This window comes from Antrostomus carolinensis, unplaced genomic scaffold, assembly GCF_000700745.2.
Source record: "Antrostomus carolinensis isolate BGI_N321 unplaced genomic scaffold, ASM70074v2 scaffold7967, whole genome shotgun sequence".
In the NCBI taxonomy this organism is placed as follows: domain Eukaryota; kingdom Metazoa; phylum Chordata; class Aves; order Caprimulgiformes; family Caprimulgidae; genus Antrostomus; species Antrostomus carolinensis.
Window position 1 is genome coordinate 12323 of NW_010325335.1, and position 17242 is coordinate 29564.

Below are 17242 nucleotides of genomic sequence, written 5' to 3' on the forward strand. Positions count from 1 at the left end.
ATTTTAGAAGGGTTATTTTCTGAGTAAGTTTTTACATTTTAAATGCAAGTACTGAGCGGCCTGAAAGTTAATGTGTGCATCTGCAAGCATTTGTGTAGGCAGGTATGAGCTGCTCGTGATCTGAGCTGGCTGGGCATAAGCCAAAACAGTCTGGAGTCTGTGTATCTGTGCTGGTACATTGCTGTGCCTCAGCTCAATGCACCTAAAAAGCTTCCAAACCAGAAATGGTTGGGTTTTGACCAGCCTGCTCCCAGGAAGATGTCTGTAGCCACTGGTATGTACGTACCCTCTATTTAACAGTTTGTGCTGGCATAGGCACTAGTTGCTGACAGTGATGGGTATTGCTGGACAGCAAAGCCCCAAAATTATAATTTCTAATATAATAAGAAGGCTCTAATATGAGTGTTTCCGTAAGCAGTTTGCTACCCACCAGTCCTTGAGTAAACTAACCAATCTGACACCAATTCCAAGGAATGCTCTAATTCTCTGCAACTTCCTGCTAAAGATAGGTGACACTTTAGGAAGGAGGGGCAAGTGAGTGAAAAACTGAAGTTAAGATCACACTAAATTAACATTTTTATTTAAAATATATTCCTGCTTTACAAAAAAATAGTTCTGCCGTTTTCAAAATGATTTATTTCACTTTAGAAGTGCTAAAACTTTATATGTAAAATCAAAACTTTGTTTGAAAATAGCTCAGTTGAAAGAGATTTAAACCACTAAGTTAAAGAATGGAGACTATAATATTTGGTCAGACAATTGAGGCACTCCTGCATATGTGAAAATATTGGTTCAGCATAACTGGCATTATTTACATTCATTTCTGAATTTTAAATCTTTACCAGTTCTTTTCTGCTGCGTTTCGGGGATTAGGTTCACCACTGGAACCTTTGATCTCTCATACTATTTCTGCACACACTTGTACTTTCTGCTGTGATCTTTGTCTGTTGTCATTCTGACTTTCTTTGTTCCTGAATCATATAAATATATTTTGTTTTCCCTGCTTCCTGGTTTGGCTTCATTTCCGTTGCATCACATTTCCTGTCCTGCTTCAGAGACCCTTTGTGTATTGGCCATAGTTACACATATCCCTATAAACAATTAGTGCTACCTGCCTTATATCTGCATACAGGAAAAAGAGAGGAAACTAAGCACTTTGAGATGATTGCATGCAATGTAGTTCTCCTTACGTATATAATTTGACAAAGTCCAGTAGTGTTGCACTTTTTCATTAGCTTTCACCTATTTATCATTCTCCTGTACTCAAGTACCTGGCCAAAAGCTGCATATTTGATAAGAATTTTGTTTTAAGGCCTGCCAAGAAATAAGAGGGCTTTTATTACTGAATGATTCATCAGTGCAGAAATTGTTTTGGTCCTGCTGGAGCATTTTGTATGATGCAGAGATAATTGCCACTGTTGTAAAATATTTTCATTGAGAACAGTTGACATAAAACACTGCACAGAAACTGATCTGTCAGCTTTGTTGTTTGGTGAATCATAATGTGTTGTATATTTTGACTTTCTTTTTGCTTGTAAGATCTCTGTGAAGATTAAAAAAAAAAAGTAAGTTTGCTCTGTTTGTACTTTCAAATACAAAGGTGGCATTTCATATGAGTTTAAAAGTCAATGGGTCTTTTTCTATTTCCCAATTTAATGGATACTTTAGAGAAAGGAGCAACATATAAGAAATATGTAAATGTATTTTTGGGACTAAATTCTTTCATCTTTTAAAGCTGGAAAATGGTTGGAGCTAACTTCTTTCACATTTTGGGGGCTAAATTCTTTCACATTCTTTCAGACTTGAGAAGTGGGCCCATGTGAACCTCATGAGGTTCAACAAGACCAAGTGCAAGGTCCTGCACCTTGGTCGTGGCAGTCCCAGTGTCAGTGCAGGCTGGGGCATGAAGGGATTGAGAGCAGCCCAGCTGAGAAGGACTTTGGGGTGGTGGTGGATTAAAAGCAATGAAGTTTTTTGGGTTGGGTTTGGGTTTGTTTGGTTTGTTTTTTTTCAAGGTATTAATAGGAGTTTAAATAAAGGGTGTGATTCTGTCATCCCAGACCCTTTGTAATTCAATGGTAAGGTTTCTCTCAGTTGTAGGCTGGTTGTTGCAGACATTTGACTTTTATATTGTTTCTTCAAAAGTCTGTGACAGAATGTTTCATAAACAAATAAATGGTCTGTCTGACTGCAAGCGCTCAGCAAATTAAACTGTCTTCAGTGCTTCTCCTGTAGGTCTAATTGACCCAAAAGTCAGAACCTGGAGACTAAATACAATTGTCTAAAGACAAAGGACTTTCCTGCTCTGATCTGCTTGGCTTGTGGCCCTTGGCTGTTGCGTTGGTTTTGTAGTAATGTGTGAGAATATTAGAAAATACATGAAGAATCCTCTCTTCTTCTGCCTAAACTCTACTTCAGAGCCCCAGGAATGCAGGTGACCACAGCAGCATTCCCATAAGCTCTAGTTGGATGTTTAAGCATAACTTCATTCTCTATGAAAAAAGAAACCCCAAAGAAGCTCCAGGGTTGCTATTTGAATGTCTGATGTATCCTTGAATTTTCTGATCATAATGTCTTTGTGAATGTAATATGAACAGCAATATTTGACATTTAAATGTACCTTCAGTTTATAAATCATCCACAGTTGCAAACAAAACCAAAACACATCTTAATTATCATAACTATGTGTATACATACACATATGGGTCTGTATACACATATGCATGTTGACCTACAGTTTTGTTGGGTTTTTTTTTTCTTTTAGGTGTATGCTGAGAGTGCTGGATTCCTTTGGAACTGAACCAGAGTTTAACCATGCCCATTATGCCCAGTCTAAGGGCCACAAGACACCATGGGGAAAGTGGAACCTTAATCCACAGCAGTTTTATACGATGTTCCGTAAGTATCTCTGTGTTAATAAATAATTTGGAGCTTTAAAAAGGAATTCTATCATTGAGAATTTTTGTGTTATGAAAGACAAGTTCATGGTTTAACAAAATGCAGCTGCTAAATGGGCAGATTCATAGGTGTCAATAAGTGTCTGTAGACTATCCAAAAACTTTATTATCTTTACTTTCTGGTTGCTTTCATCCAGCAATCAGGTCAGAAAATAACAGTATCAACACAAATAACGGTAGGGAACTGTATTCTCAGGGTAGCTGTGGAAAGTGGTGATTGATGTTTCCTTCAAGTGGCAGTGAGTTTGTTTTTGTTAATTTTGCCTTCTCCAATCCTGCTATGGAGCAATAAGTTTTTGAGGAACTTGCTAGATGCACTCTTGCATTTCATCATGTTAAACCAAAGTTTGTAACTATGTTGTTGTATTTCTGCTTTTTTTCCTTCAACAACTGAGCAGCACAGTTCCTTTGCTATTTCTTCCCATTCGAAATTAATGAACTGGCACTCAGCAAAAATATGTTTTTGTCTCTGTTTTTTTGTGGATTTCTCAAGATTTTCACCTAACTTGTTTTCATGTTGTGAGCCCTCAGGTGAACTGATTCACGGGTTTTTGCCAGCAGTGTACAAATCTATTGAAAAATTTCAGGTAGATTTCAGCATTGTTGTAGATCTTCAAAGCATTTTTAAATATCTAAAAAACAAACAAACAAAAAAACCCAAACCCCAAACAACTAAACAAGAAAGAGAACAGAAAAAAAAATTCTGTATAAATTGGGTCAGATTAAATGATTACAGTGACCTGCTCCAGCCCTAGTCTTTGACTTGATGGCACTAGGTTCTAGGATCAAAGGATCTTTCTCTTTGGCATGTTGTAGTAGTGGTTCAAGTTTGTTAATCCTGGAAGGTGCAGAAAGATTCACCACTGCCAGGTGGCTTGAGGGTACGTGAGGCTGAGGAAAGAGGAAAGTGCTTGTTGTGTGCAGCAAGTTCTCAGCCCAAGTCTGTAAAGAAACACTTGCTGGTGACCAGCCTGATCTCCAAAGCTTGGTGGTGGTCCCTGTCTGCGACTAAGGCCAGGGCATGCACTCTTCTCTCTCATCAGACTTCACAGTCAAGTCTTTCAAACTTTTCTGCTTTTCATAGCAGAATTACACATGCTGCTGTCTAGTTGACGTGCTTTTGATTTCAGTTGCCCTGTAAAATTCTTGAGAGGCATATTTTGTCTGTCAACATTTGCTGTGCAAGTTTTTCCAGAGAAATAAAAGTGAAGGTTGTTCAAAAGATAAAAGACTGCATTCACAGTTGTTTTGAAGCAAGCAACAAAATGCGTGGTGGGGAAATGTGACTTGGAAGTGGTTACAGAGTTTGTGTCTGGACATTAGTAAGCCGAGCTTGTTCCCTATCCGCATGATTTGCTAATACTTATTGGTTTATGTTGTAAATGAAGAAGGATCTGAAAGCTCAGTCGTGCTGTATTTAAGCAGTACAACTGTTGTGAAATTTGTGTGTGAGGTCTCGTTGGAGATGATGCACTTGAGGAAAACAGTTGCGTAAATACTTGTGGTACAGCTGTGTGTGTGCACTCCTCAGTCCCGCTCCATGAAATGCAGAAGTCAGTCTTCTCCATAGAGAAGGTCTCCATTGTGGCACTGTAGGCTACTGTAAGTCTCTTGTTCAGAGCAAATCACTTCATAATGAATTTTCAGAAAAGTATGAGTATATTGGAATTTAAATTATTAGCCATTTCCAATTTTTACTACTGGAAGTGACTGCTGGTTCTCCTTTGCAGGAAGGGTGGTAAAGAGATTGCAGGCAGGCTTGTTCTGAAGTATGACTGATTCCAGTACCATAGACTATTCAAGAATTTTGCTTCTTTTTGAACTAGATGCAGAAAAGTCAGTGTTCTGTGATTTTTAGAGTTTATCATTGTTTTTAGTTCTCTGCTACAGAGAGAGCACCATCTTTATAGGGTTGTGATTAAAAGTGCATGTTATGCATCAGTAAAGATTTCATGACAGACTGGAACCCTGGACAGCTTCCCAAGATCCCCGGACTCTATTATGTTTTGAGAACTCTGATTATAAGGGCAGAAAATTACTTCTGAGCAACAAACAAACCATATTCAAACCTGTGGCATATTACCAAAGTCTTGACTGTCCTCTGGGATTTCCAGAAGCCTGAAGTTTTTTTTTTTTCCCTTTTTAATGTTTTTTATTTAAATTCTTTTATGCAAAATAACAGCACTGGTACTTTTAAAACTGCATGATCTTTCTTATTAATCCATCTGAGTGCTTCCTGTCAGTGATGTTTGAGGCTCTGAATTCCACCAGTTCTAAGTGCAAACTTTAACAAAGGTTTATTTTTCTTTTGAGTGTGTACTGCCTTGCCTCTCCTTTGAATGCAATCTCTCATCCAAAAATATGAAAGGATGGAAAAATGCCCCTTTTCAGGCATATTTGCAATGTGCCATTTGCTACACTAAATTCTAAAAAGTCCTTGGGTCTAAGTGAGTGCCTAGCTGTTCTGAGGCTTTTTTTTGTGAAAAAGAGTAATTGTCATTTGAAAGACTAAATGTAATGGCAGAGGGAAGTGGACGCTGTGTATGGTTTCTCTGTTCTACTGCATTATCCAGTTGGCTGATTTTCAGGAATCAAAAAGCAAAACATCATAATTGCAATATAATTTTTTATTTTTTTATTTATTTTTTTTTTTAAGAACTATGACCATAGGTTTAGTATTGTGTGTATCACAAGTGCCTGGGGCATTGTCTTATTTTATTTTGGTTTTCTTTTTTTTATTCTTTTTTTTCTTTTTAAAAAAAAAAAACCCAAAACTTTGCAAAGTGTACTTAGTAAGAAGCTGTCAGCTTGTGTCCCAGAATTTAAAAAGGAGGCTTATAGAAGAGATCCTGGTGTTTATTTCAGCTTATTTCTATGTAAACTTGTGAGGCTATGACACTTTTTAGAGAGGCGCAAAAATCCCACATGTTGGTGGAATTTTTATATAGTAGGGATGGATTTTTACTTGAAGCTTTGAACATTGGAGTCCATCACTGCAATTTAACACCTTGTCTACGAAAAAGGAAAAAAAACCCCACAAACCAACAAAAACTCAGTTTTAATGAGCCTGTAGGTCTGTGTCTTTATAGAAGGAGAACAGTGGCCAGTATTGCTGGATATTAATGCTGGAAAGAGACCAATAGAGGCTAAAAATAATATAGAAAACTAAGATTAAGTTGCAGATCCTTTGCATGCACTTTATTTTTCTGAGCACTGGATCAACACGAGAGTTTTGCTAACTTCAGTTGTCACCTTTCAGTATTTTATGATAGATATACCCGAGTGAATTAGGCAGTGCAACTTGGATTCTGACTGTAGTGTGACTTTCTGGGCTAGTAATTAGCATGGATACATAATATGCAGTGAGTTGGATGGTTGGTGTTAGCTCTTCCAATACAGCAGGTGAATCCAAGAGATTTACTAAAATTTATTTATGACATTGAGCAACATAAAGCTTTGTTAACAAGCATGAAACCAGGGTTTTTTCGAATTTTTAGTATTGCATCTCTGAGATTGCCAAGCTGGATTTCTTCTGGTTCTCTTATCTCTAATAATAAAATAAAAAATAAATTAAAAAACATTATTGTCGACCTCGGTCCAGCTACTGAATTTTTATTGCCAGAGACAAGCCAGAAAATGACTGCTCACTTCAGTAGATGTATGCAGCAGGACTTAAGGTTAATAAGAACTACTCTTGATAATAAAGCAAGCAAATGTATCTCTCAGTATGGATGTGAAGGAAGTGATCTGTTGAATAGCATGTTGCTTCTACTTACTTTTCTGACAATATTCATGGTTTTCTAACATAAACTGATTTTGAATATGCTCTGTTTCTTACAGCTCACACACCAGATAACAGTTTCCTTGGATTTGTGGTAGAGCAGCATCTGAATTCCAGTGACATTAAACACATTAATGACATCAAGAGGCAGAATCAATCTCTTGTTTATGGCAAAGTAGATAATTTCTGGAAGGTGAGTTTTTTCTATTCATGTGCTTGAGTGAATTTATTTTGGTCAATATATTAAAGCATAATTCTAAATTTTAAAATGTCCCTTCTCTCTACATCCATTAAGTTCTTTATCTGAAAATAAACATATTTAGATAATTTAATTGAACATTTTGAAGTCTTTCTTTTTTTTCTAGTCTTGATAATCACAATAATTTTGGAAAATGCAGATGTTGTTGAAAGTAATGGGAAATTTAAGTTGTCAGAGGCTTTGTGAACTTTAATCAGTCATAAGCAAATGTCTTTCAATTATTTATTTTCTTATATCTACAAACAAAAATATTCTGTGTCTTGAACTGGAAATTGTGTTTCACTAAAGACCCTAGAAGTGTTCAATTAAATTTTATTTCCCTGTAATAATATCAGAGCTTTGTTTCTTAAATATTGCAATAACTGCGTTGTCTCCCATCAGTGGAGGAGAGCTGCAGAATAACACCACCAAGGTTTGGTCATATTTTCACCAAGTTAAGGTACATTGTGTTGTTAAGCTCACAGGGCTCTCTCCTTCTTGTCCACTGTCCTTTTCTGGAGCTCCTTCCAGGCTGCTGCTGCTCCTGGGAGTGTCTCTCTCATGCACCTTTCAAAGAAAAGTGATTACTTACTAATTACTGGATTTCTTCCGAGTTACCTTTGGCTCTGTGTGCCCATATACTCTGTATGCCTTCCCTGCTGCCTAAAAAGACTTTATTTTAAGCCTATTGTCAACTGAAAAAGGAACTGATCAGTACATGCTGTGCCGTACCTAGGACCAAAGGATAAGATAGTGTGAGAGAACCTTCTTTCTTTCCTTTTCTCTTAATTGGCATGATAATATCAATCTTCCACAGTTTTCTGAACACCGAAACAACGTGTAGTCTGATAACTGTGATTATACAGAATAAATTCTTGAAAAATTATAGCTATAAGTAGCTTTTCCATTTGTGAGACAAAACAAAAACTTAAGAGAAATGGGAGAATGTTGCCTGTGTTTATGGAAAGATAGAGCTGAATGCTTCTTGGCTTCTCTGCAGAGAAAAATATGTATATTAGCTGTGCATTTTAATTGTCATCTCTCAGGTTTATATTTGAGCTTACTGCATTAGGCCATGTGATCTGTGTCTTAAAAGCAAATTTCACTTTGCCTTGTAGCAAATACTGTGACAGTTGTTCTCTTTGGCTCTTGGACTAGAATGACTTCTGCACAGTGCTGGAGCAGAGCGGGGATCCTTTCATTTGAGTCTCTTCTAGCTGAGACTCTTATACTTTGAGTTCCTGATCTCATTATCAGTCTCTCAGGAACAGTTCCATGTAATAATCATCTGTACTTTCTGACCTGATTTGTAGTGCATATCAGGAGAACAACCTGTTGAATACTAGTTGGATTAAAGAAGCGAGATAGTTGCTTAGTCACTGGGGTTTGGGTTTTTCTTTTTTTCCCACTGACATATATATCTTTCAGTTTATTCAGTCTGCATGATTTCAGAAATATGTATTAATATCTTATATGCCCAGAGGGAAGATTTTTGATTGCCTAGTCTGAGATTCTGTATGACACACAGGATAGTCATGGGCTGATTAAGACAAAAACATGGCTTTTAGGAAAAGAATAGTTGGTAAAATCCTTGAGAAATTGTCTTCTCCCTTAAGACTTTACATTATTTCCAGTACACGTTTCCAAATGGTAGTTTCCAGTCTTAGTAGCAGATATAGACTTTGTCTACTGGACTAATGATGTTTCTGTTCTGTTTCCCTATAGGAATATATGTAGGTTGAGACCAAAGTTAACCCGTAACCATCTCCTGAAAAGCCTGTATATGCTGAAACACTGAGAGCTTTGTGCTTTCCTTAAGTGTAATCACATGTCTGCTTTCTCTGAACCTTTTCAAGATTGTTCACATTCCACTTGAAATATGAATATTAGCAAAGGACACATGGGCCGTACCAACACCAAATAAAAAAGGAATGCTGTGTGCACTATTACACACACCCCTTTTCACCACTAGGAACTCATATTTAGATGCCTTCTCAGACAAGACCTTTGTATCGATTTTTAGAACTGCTGCTTTTCAAGTCACTGCTCCATTTCTATAAGCGTTGCCTGTCTTGTTTTTTCCAAGCCGTGTGACTTAATACCTGGCCATATTAAAATGCTTACTGTGTGCTTTTAACATCAAGCACATTAAACCTGTAACTGTGGTCATGCCCATATGCACTGGTACCTAACAGGTGATCACTGCAGATAGGTTTTGAATTAGTGACTGTGGGATGTCTTATCTGGAGTGAAAAAATCCGATTCTTGTGATCAACAGAAAGCCTGAACTAATCTCATGTCTGTGTAATTTGCTTATTTCATGTTTCCTTCATTTTCTCTGTTCAGTGCTCTTTTCATCTGCCACCATGGCTCAACTAATCTATTTATCCTGCTATTTTTCTTTATATTGAACATGACCAATTAACAAAAAGTGTAATCTCTACAGAATACTCATGTCACTGCTGGGTCTGATCAGTCGTTAGAGAAGCACAGTATGAAGGAGAGAGTGTTCCAGTCCCCACACTGAGGTGCTTTTGGAGTATATCAGTTGTAAATAAATTGTTTAATTTTAAACTGAGCAGGTTGAAATGGAACTGAGATATGCACAGGACCTTGTGGATGTGGCTAGAATAGCTAATTGCCATCATGGTTTTACATAGTCATGGGCATGGGTCCTTTTCTACATCTGGCAAGGCATGTTAAAAATAAATAAAGGTGCCAAATTACTTCTCATTTCATCTTTGCTAGAAATCACCACATTCCCAGCTCTGCTGCATGACTGGGCAGAGTTAGTGGGGCTAGCTCAGTTGAACCACTTAAACTGTGTAAACTATACAGGTTATTGTAGCTGAAGAGAATTATGGATTGCTTGCAGACAGTAACCTTACAGACAATACAGCCCACAACATAAGAAGGACATGGACCTACTGGAGTGAGTCCAGTGGAGGCCACAAGGATGATCCAAGGACTGGAGCACCTCTGCTATGAGGACAGGCTGAGAGAGTTGGGGCTGTTCAGCCTGGAAAAGAGGAAGGCTCTGGGAAGCAGCCTTCCAGTACCTGAAGGGGCTCCAGGAAGGCTGGGGAGGGACTTTGGACGAGGGAAGGTAGTGATAGAACAAGGGGTGATGGCTTTAAACTGGAAGAGGGCAGACTGAGATGAGATATTAGGAAGAAATTCTTCACTGTGAGGGTGGTCAGACACTGGCCCAGGTTTCCCAGAGAAGCTGTGGCTGCTCCTCCCTCAAAGTGTTCAAGGCCAGGCTGGATGAGGCTTTGAGCAACCTGATCTAATGGAAGGTGTCCCTGCTGATGGCAGGGGGGGTGAAACTGGATGGTCTTTAAGGTCCCTTCCAACACAAACCATTCAGTGATTCTACAAATATTCTATCTTCCCACATCATTCAATGGGGCAAAACTCTGTATGAATATGATGAGTAATGGGGGGAGGAATACAGTGGTGACATCTGTCAGCTCTGCTGGATACAGAAAAAAACATCAGCCCATGGCCTGAGACCAGTGGCATTCATCCCGTGCAACAGTGGGGAAGTCTGGGTACATCTTGCTGGAAGTCAGGATGTAAACTGATAACTAAATCAGTCTTAAGTGGGTTAAGGATTACAAATAGGAGGCTCTAAAGAGTTTCACTACTTTTCTAAAGGTCATCCTTAGAGGAAAGCCATCAAGGGCAACATTTAGCACATTTTGGATGTGTTTATTGTAATCAAAGTTTTGGGCTTTTGTCTGGGATTTTTGACAGTACTAAGGAGTAAAGAGAGTCCTATCTGCCTCAGTGAAAAATAAGGAAAGAATAAAATATAAGTGAAACCCATAATGTTCTCCATTATCAAAATTGACTTTAATTACAGAATATTTCAATTAAAAGAGAATGTTTGAAGCCTTTCATGTCATCTTAGTTCCTGTTTCGGTCTAAGCCGTTTCTTTGTTCTTCTTCCTGCAACTTCCTGTCATGCTATTCCAGTGCTTCTACCTTTAATCCCAGCAAGAAAAAAGAGTCAAGATTAATTTTAGAGTATTTGCTATGTCCTTTTTTTTTTTTGTGGGGTGCTGTGAGAGGTCAGAATTTTGCTTGTATCAGAAGCTACCCATCAATGCGTAACATACAATTGTATGATGATTGCTTTAGTAGGTTTTATTATAGTGTATTTGATTTACCTTAAAAATATTTATATATTTAATGGCAAAATAGTGTGTGTTTGTCACTAATGTCACTTGACAAGATGGGCATTCTTCTTAAATGTATACTGTCTGCAGAACAACTTTTGATGAATTGGAGATGGGAAGTGGTTACATTTAGCTTGTTCTCAATGGGAAAGTACGTAACCAAGGCTGTTCTGACTCACTTCTCCCCTTTATAGCTCCACGTGATGTATGTACTTTCCCTGTCGTATGCCCTGTTGCATGAAGTGGGAGGAAGAAGGTGGGGAGAAGTCAGAGAGAAAAATTAAACTTCTAGGAATATTTCTGTTACGAGCAGGGATCAGTGTCTCGCTGTTGGCAGTGTTGCCTTCCCTTCGTTCTCATTGGGTTTTGTCTCCATGTTTAGCCACAGACTTTAGCTGAACATTTAATTTCATTTTTTACGCTAGAAGAAACATAAGGGAAGGGAGAAAAAATCCTCCTCACCTTTTCTCTCCCACGTGGTCAGTACACTGACAAATTTGTCTCATGGTGTTCTTATCTTCCTCCAAATTTGCAGCAGCACTGTAGGCTTATCTGTTGGTCAAAAGTAACCCTAGTTGCTGTCACCAGGCTCCAGGAGCACTGTCCTGCTTTATGCCACATAACATATTGAAATGACCCAGAGACTTTAACTTAGCAACATTTCTGAAATTCACAGTTAGTTTCTGAAAGAAGTCTGGATCAAAAAAACCCAAGTAAATCAAAGCAAATGAGCAGCTAGAAGTACAGTAAATAAGTGTACATGTGTGTACACTTTTGAAGGCATATTCTTCAACATTTATTGTGAAAATTAGGATTTCTTTTATTATGAAGAAAGAAAGAAGAAATGTTTTGCATGAATATTTACATTTCAGACAGGTCAGTGATCAGCTTCTCTTTTTGCAGAACTGTGCAGCTGCAAAATGAATTTGTGAGGTCTTACAATACCAAGTAACACAATCATGTACTTGTATTTGATTATCACAAAACCAACACAACCTTTTCTTCCTGTGGCCTCACTTCCTATTTTCCTCTGTACCCCTGCACTTTTTTGCTTCAGCACTTACAGTGCACAAGTATATCTCATTGTTACTTCTGGAAATTTCCATTCCAAGGACAGGAAGTTCCTGGTTAGGCATTAGTGTGCATTATATGACAATGAAATTGTCCAATCTTTCAAAAACCTCACTTAGAAAAAAAAATTGAGAAAACTTCATGGAAGAAGAAATGCAAGACATGATGAATGAAATACATAAAGATGAGGATAAAGAACTAAATAAGTAGGATTTCTGGCAAGTCTCTCCTGAGATGTTTTATTCCTTCTTTGTGCAAAGATTATATATGTGCAAATAAATAATATATGTATATATGCACTAATGTATATTTTATGCAGATATGTGTGGTAGGGGCCGAACAAAGAAGCCATAAATGGACATTCAGGGGAGAGCAAAAGCGTGGCAAAGTTACATAACACTTTCTTAGCATATTTTCTCTTTCCAGCTTTTTTCAGCTCGGGGTATTTTATGAATCTGTTTGTCTATTGATAAACTGACTGTTGACACAATTGAGATTTCAGTAAGAGGTAACTTCACAGCACTTGGCTAGTCATGAACCGGTGCAAACTTTTTTGCCTCCCCAACATTCTCTCTCATGGAGGCCCCCAAATCTGACCCTGTTGCATGAGAAACCGTTAACTTTTGAGGTTTTCTAAACCCTGCCTCCTGCTAGCCTTCTTTGGCTTCCTTTGTAGCAGGACATTATGAACAATCAGTCACTATCCACGTTCTTTACACCAATTATGGTTTTTGTAAACCCCTCTCATATTCTGCCAAGTTGTCTTTTCCAAGCTGAAGAAGCATAAATGAGTTTGTTATAGGTTTCTGTATGCAGTGATGGAAGCTATTCTGTAGCTTGGATCCTTTTGAGCCCTCTCAGAACTGCATCCAGTGTTCTTGGCTTCTTTTTGACCAGAGGGACCAGAACCACCACATGCTGAAGGAAGGAGATGACTGTGTGTTGATAGAACAGTTTGGTTATTTTCTATTTCTCTATTCCTTTCCAAATAATTGCTATCATTTACTTGTTCGGTAGGTGGACTGACTGCTGCTGAACATTGGACTGATTTTTTTTTTTCATGGACCATAATCATATTTTATCATACTGCAAAGTCTTCATTCTTGAGTAATGTGGGTCAGCTCAGGTCCATTATTCATATGTGAAGCTAGGGGTGGTTTTCAGCACATGCCTCACTTTGTTTATTAATGTTTAATTTATCTGTCTTTCTACTTCCTAGTCACTCAGCCCCTTAGGTTACTGAGGGGACTTTTTCGAAAGCTTTACAATCCCAAGTGTTCAGTACTGTGATGTTTTTCTGCAACGTTTTTAAGTTCAGTTTTGCAACTCTGAATATTATGTATTGACTGCATGCTATAACTTCTTCATTCTCTTTAGAATGATGACTATTCATTCACAAGTGATTCCCTCCTATCCCAAGGAGCCTTAGTTCCTTTAATAACTATTAAAGGGTTTTTGTTTTGTTTTGTTTTTTAAAAAAGTATAAGTCACAAACTGAATCATTCTTTTCTACATGCTCATGGTCTCCTTCAGAGAACATAACCAATTTGGTGACAGCAGATTTCCTTCTACAGAAAGAATTGACTATTGTAATTGTGTTGGTTTTGTATGGTTATATAGTTAACATTTTATTTAGAGTTTTAGGTCACTTGATTGATGTAGAACTCATGCTTTTTCTTATCATCAAACACTGAATCCTCTCCAGATCCTTCTATAAATTCAGTACTCTGCATTAAGTACTCCATGGCTAATGGTTTGAAAGTTTTGTATTTGAGCTCCAGGAGACATCATCTTCTCTTTGTGATTTACCGCTGTATTCGCTTAACCCTCTTGTACATTTAATTCTCCAGCATGTGTGCTGTCTCCTAGTTTCCCAAGTAGAACAGGTTTTTCATTATTCAAGGATGTCTTGAGAAGTCTTTGAGAGTGTGACACTTATAGAAAAGAGAGATTTCCCAATCTTATGTTTGTGTCTCTCTCTCGATTTTCATACTGTGTATGCACACTAGATCTTGGCTTACCTTGGACTTGACACTTTGGCAAATAAGCACACAGATGTTAGGACTTCTAGACTTAACAGAATGCATTTAGGACAGATCTCTCCCAGTACCTATTTTTCTGCATTACATTTATCCAACCTTTATGCATTCATTGTGTTGTGACTTTTTCAATGTAAGAAAGTGAGACTGGGTATATGGGCTGTTTTACATACATTTTGCAGTTTGAACTTTCAGTCCATAAACCCAGGACTCTGAATGAAGCTTTTCTGTAGGGTAGTTGTCCTGTAGTTCTGCATATGTGGTGCTTAGTTTCATTCATTGCTAAATTTATGCTGTTCTGTGAGGGTAGCTGAACGGTCTAAAATGGCAAAATACTGTGATAACCTCAGACTGACAGAGTGATGGTAAAGCAGAGTTGTTAATTACCACCATCTACTGCATCAAGAAAAATAAAAGCAGAGTTTAGTTCTTAATGCACTGCATTTCTATCACACATTTCTGTAGCTTTTATACTTGCATTTGTCACTCACCAAACTTAAAATTTCAGTCTTTCAGACTGTATCTTCTTGTCAACATTGTCTTAGGGAAAGACTTCTCAGACAGTTGTCATTTGATTTATTTGATGAGAAAGGCCTTACTTATCATGATGCTTTTAAAAGTAGGTGGAAATAATTGGTGAACAGTAATAACAGTTCTACAGTCAATGATCAACCAAAAGTACTTTCCTGAGTGGCATGTTTATTTTAGCTGCTGAAAAATTGTTTCAGAAGAGTTTTGTATGACACTCACCATTCTCTGAGGAGAAATAATTTGCCTTTTTTTTTTTTTTAAGTAGAAATCTGGAGTTTACTGTCAAATGATTTAAGATAAAAGAATATTTATATCTGCAGCCAAGCAAGCAAACTGAGGAAGTGGATTAACAGTTGAAGGAATGTTGCTATTTAGTTTGCAACTCACATTTCTTGAATTATTTACTTGTAGCCTTTCTATTTATAAATGCCATGTTTACACACGACCGTTTTCTAATTCAATGTTTTTAATGTTTAGAATTGAATTATGTGTTCTGATTATTTTTGTGAAGTAGCTTATTATAATATATGCTTTTATGATCCAAAATTACACTTTTCTGCAGGGAATGTGGAAATTCAGGACTACTTAGTGTTAGTGAGATTTGTGTAAGGCATAAGGTGCTAACAGTGTTTTTATGGTACTTCAGAGATTATTATGAAAGCAGTTGATTTTGACTCAAAGTGAAGAAGGGAATAAAGGAGTGATTATTTTGTAGATTGTGCTTTCTGAGTTTTTGGTTGGGATTTTTTTGGTTTGTTTCCTTCAGAAAGACAGACTTTTGGAAAAATTACAAACAATTGTTTTTATGTAAAGGGGCCAAAGGGAAGATGCTACTCTTGCTTCCATTTGTTCTGTAAAAAGTTCATTTGATTAAAAGAAAGAGGGATGCCCTTTGGGGGACGAAAGATTTTTCCCAGCTTGTGTGTATTGTTTTTTCATATTTTTACTTTTGTGGTTTGAGAACTAATTCATAATATGTTTACATATTGATCCCTTTACTTATGCCTCTCTATCTATAAGGTTTATTTTGTGAGGAAACATTGCCTCCATCGACTGTATAGCACAGTCTACAGTAGTTACCCTGTCTTGTGGAAGTGGAAACCCAGCGACACCTTTTAAAACTCTGTTATTTTTCGGAATATTATGGATGGAAGAATTGATGCTATTTGGGACACTAAATGTTTTATCTGTGGTTTTAGACTCTGAATCAGGAAAGAAGTCAGTCATATGCTTAAGTAATGTTCACAACTAAGTCAAGTGCTGCTATTTATACAGAGGACAGCACATGGGTATAGTAAGAAGATTCACTTTGTTATTTACAAGATGATTTGGGGAATACTTTGGGCTAAATTCAAGGTCCATTGTAGGGATCAAAGAGTGTTTCCAGCAGAATTTAAGCAATGAACTTCATAGATGCTTCTCAGAATCCCACTAAACTTTTATTGGCATCATGTGTAAAGAGGACATTGTGTGAAAATGTTATGTTTCTTTTGGGACATTTTACATTCATCTTTAAAAATGAACTAATAAAGATAATAAGATGGCAGCAAGACCAGTTCAAATCAAAGATTTAGCTAGTCCAGTATTCTGACTCCAAAAACAGCCAATGCTTGATGTTTAAGGAAGAATGCAAATTCAAGTGTGTTTCACAGCCACCAGAGACAAGTGATTCATGAGCTTCTTGGGTTGCAGTTTATGTCTCTGTTCAATAGTGATTCATGGATTTTTGTTCCATAATTACTTTTTGAACCTATATAAACTCTTCAGCAGTCCTACAGCTAATAACGCAGTTTCTCCAGAATCATTAGAAAGATGGTAAAAACTAAAGGATTTTGATGTTAAATACTTTATTTTAGAGCAGCTAAATATTCTCTAACAGGTTTGTAAAATTATTGTTGTTTAAATTGTTAAAATAATAAGTGCCATTTAGGTAATTCTGGTTTTGTTCTTTCTAACTGCTTGCTTCTCACAGTTTTGTTGAGTTACAGTGCATTTGTGTCATCAGTTTGTGTGATAGGAGCCTATAAAATCTGAGGCACATGCATTAGTCATCTTATTGTAGGTGGATCATGTCAGTAGTACCTGTGCTTCATTGCCTTCTCTTCCCATTCAGAACTCTAAAGCCTGACTCTAACTTATAGGCTCTGTTTGTACTAAAAGCCAGGCAGGCAGGACCAAGCTGTGCCTCTAGTGACAGAGCACTGCTGCATTCTGGGAGCAAGACCAGGCTACTCCAGGATACTCCATTTATATTTCTCCTGCACATTTCCAAATAAATAGTTCTGCAATAGATCTTCTCTTAACAAAGTATGTGAGCTGCTCAACAGTTTCCTATTATTCTGCTTTACTTTACAAATAATGGGAAGAGCATCTCTTTCAGAGTAATTCAAATTTGAAGTAAAAGGAAAACTAAAAGACAGAGCAAGCTTTTTGGTTGTTGG

General features: G+C 37.3%; 1 protein-coding gene across 1 annotated transcript in view; it reads left to right on the plus strand.

Moving 5' to 3' along the window:
- MGAT5 (alpha-1,6-mannosylglycoprotein 6-beta-N-acetylglucosaminyltransferase) overlaps positions 1–17242 on the plus strand; it is a gene marked incomplete at its 5' end in the record, with an annotated part of 45610 nt that overhangs the window by 7150 nt on the left and 21218 nt on the right. The window contains 2 exons of the mRNA XM_010171168.1: positions 2765–2898; positions 6798–6931. Coding sequence (XP_010169470.1) covers positions 2765–2898; positions 6798–6931 — 268 coding nt within the window. The remainder of the gene's footprint in view (positions 1–2764; positions 2899–6797; positions 6932–17242) is intronic.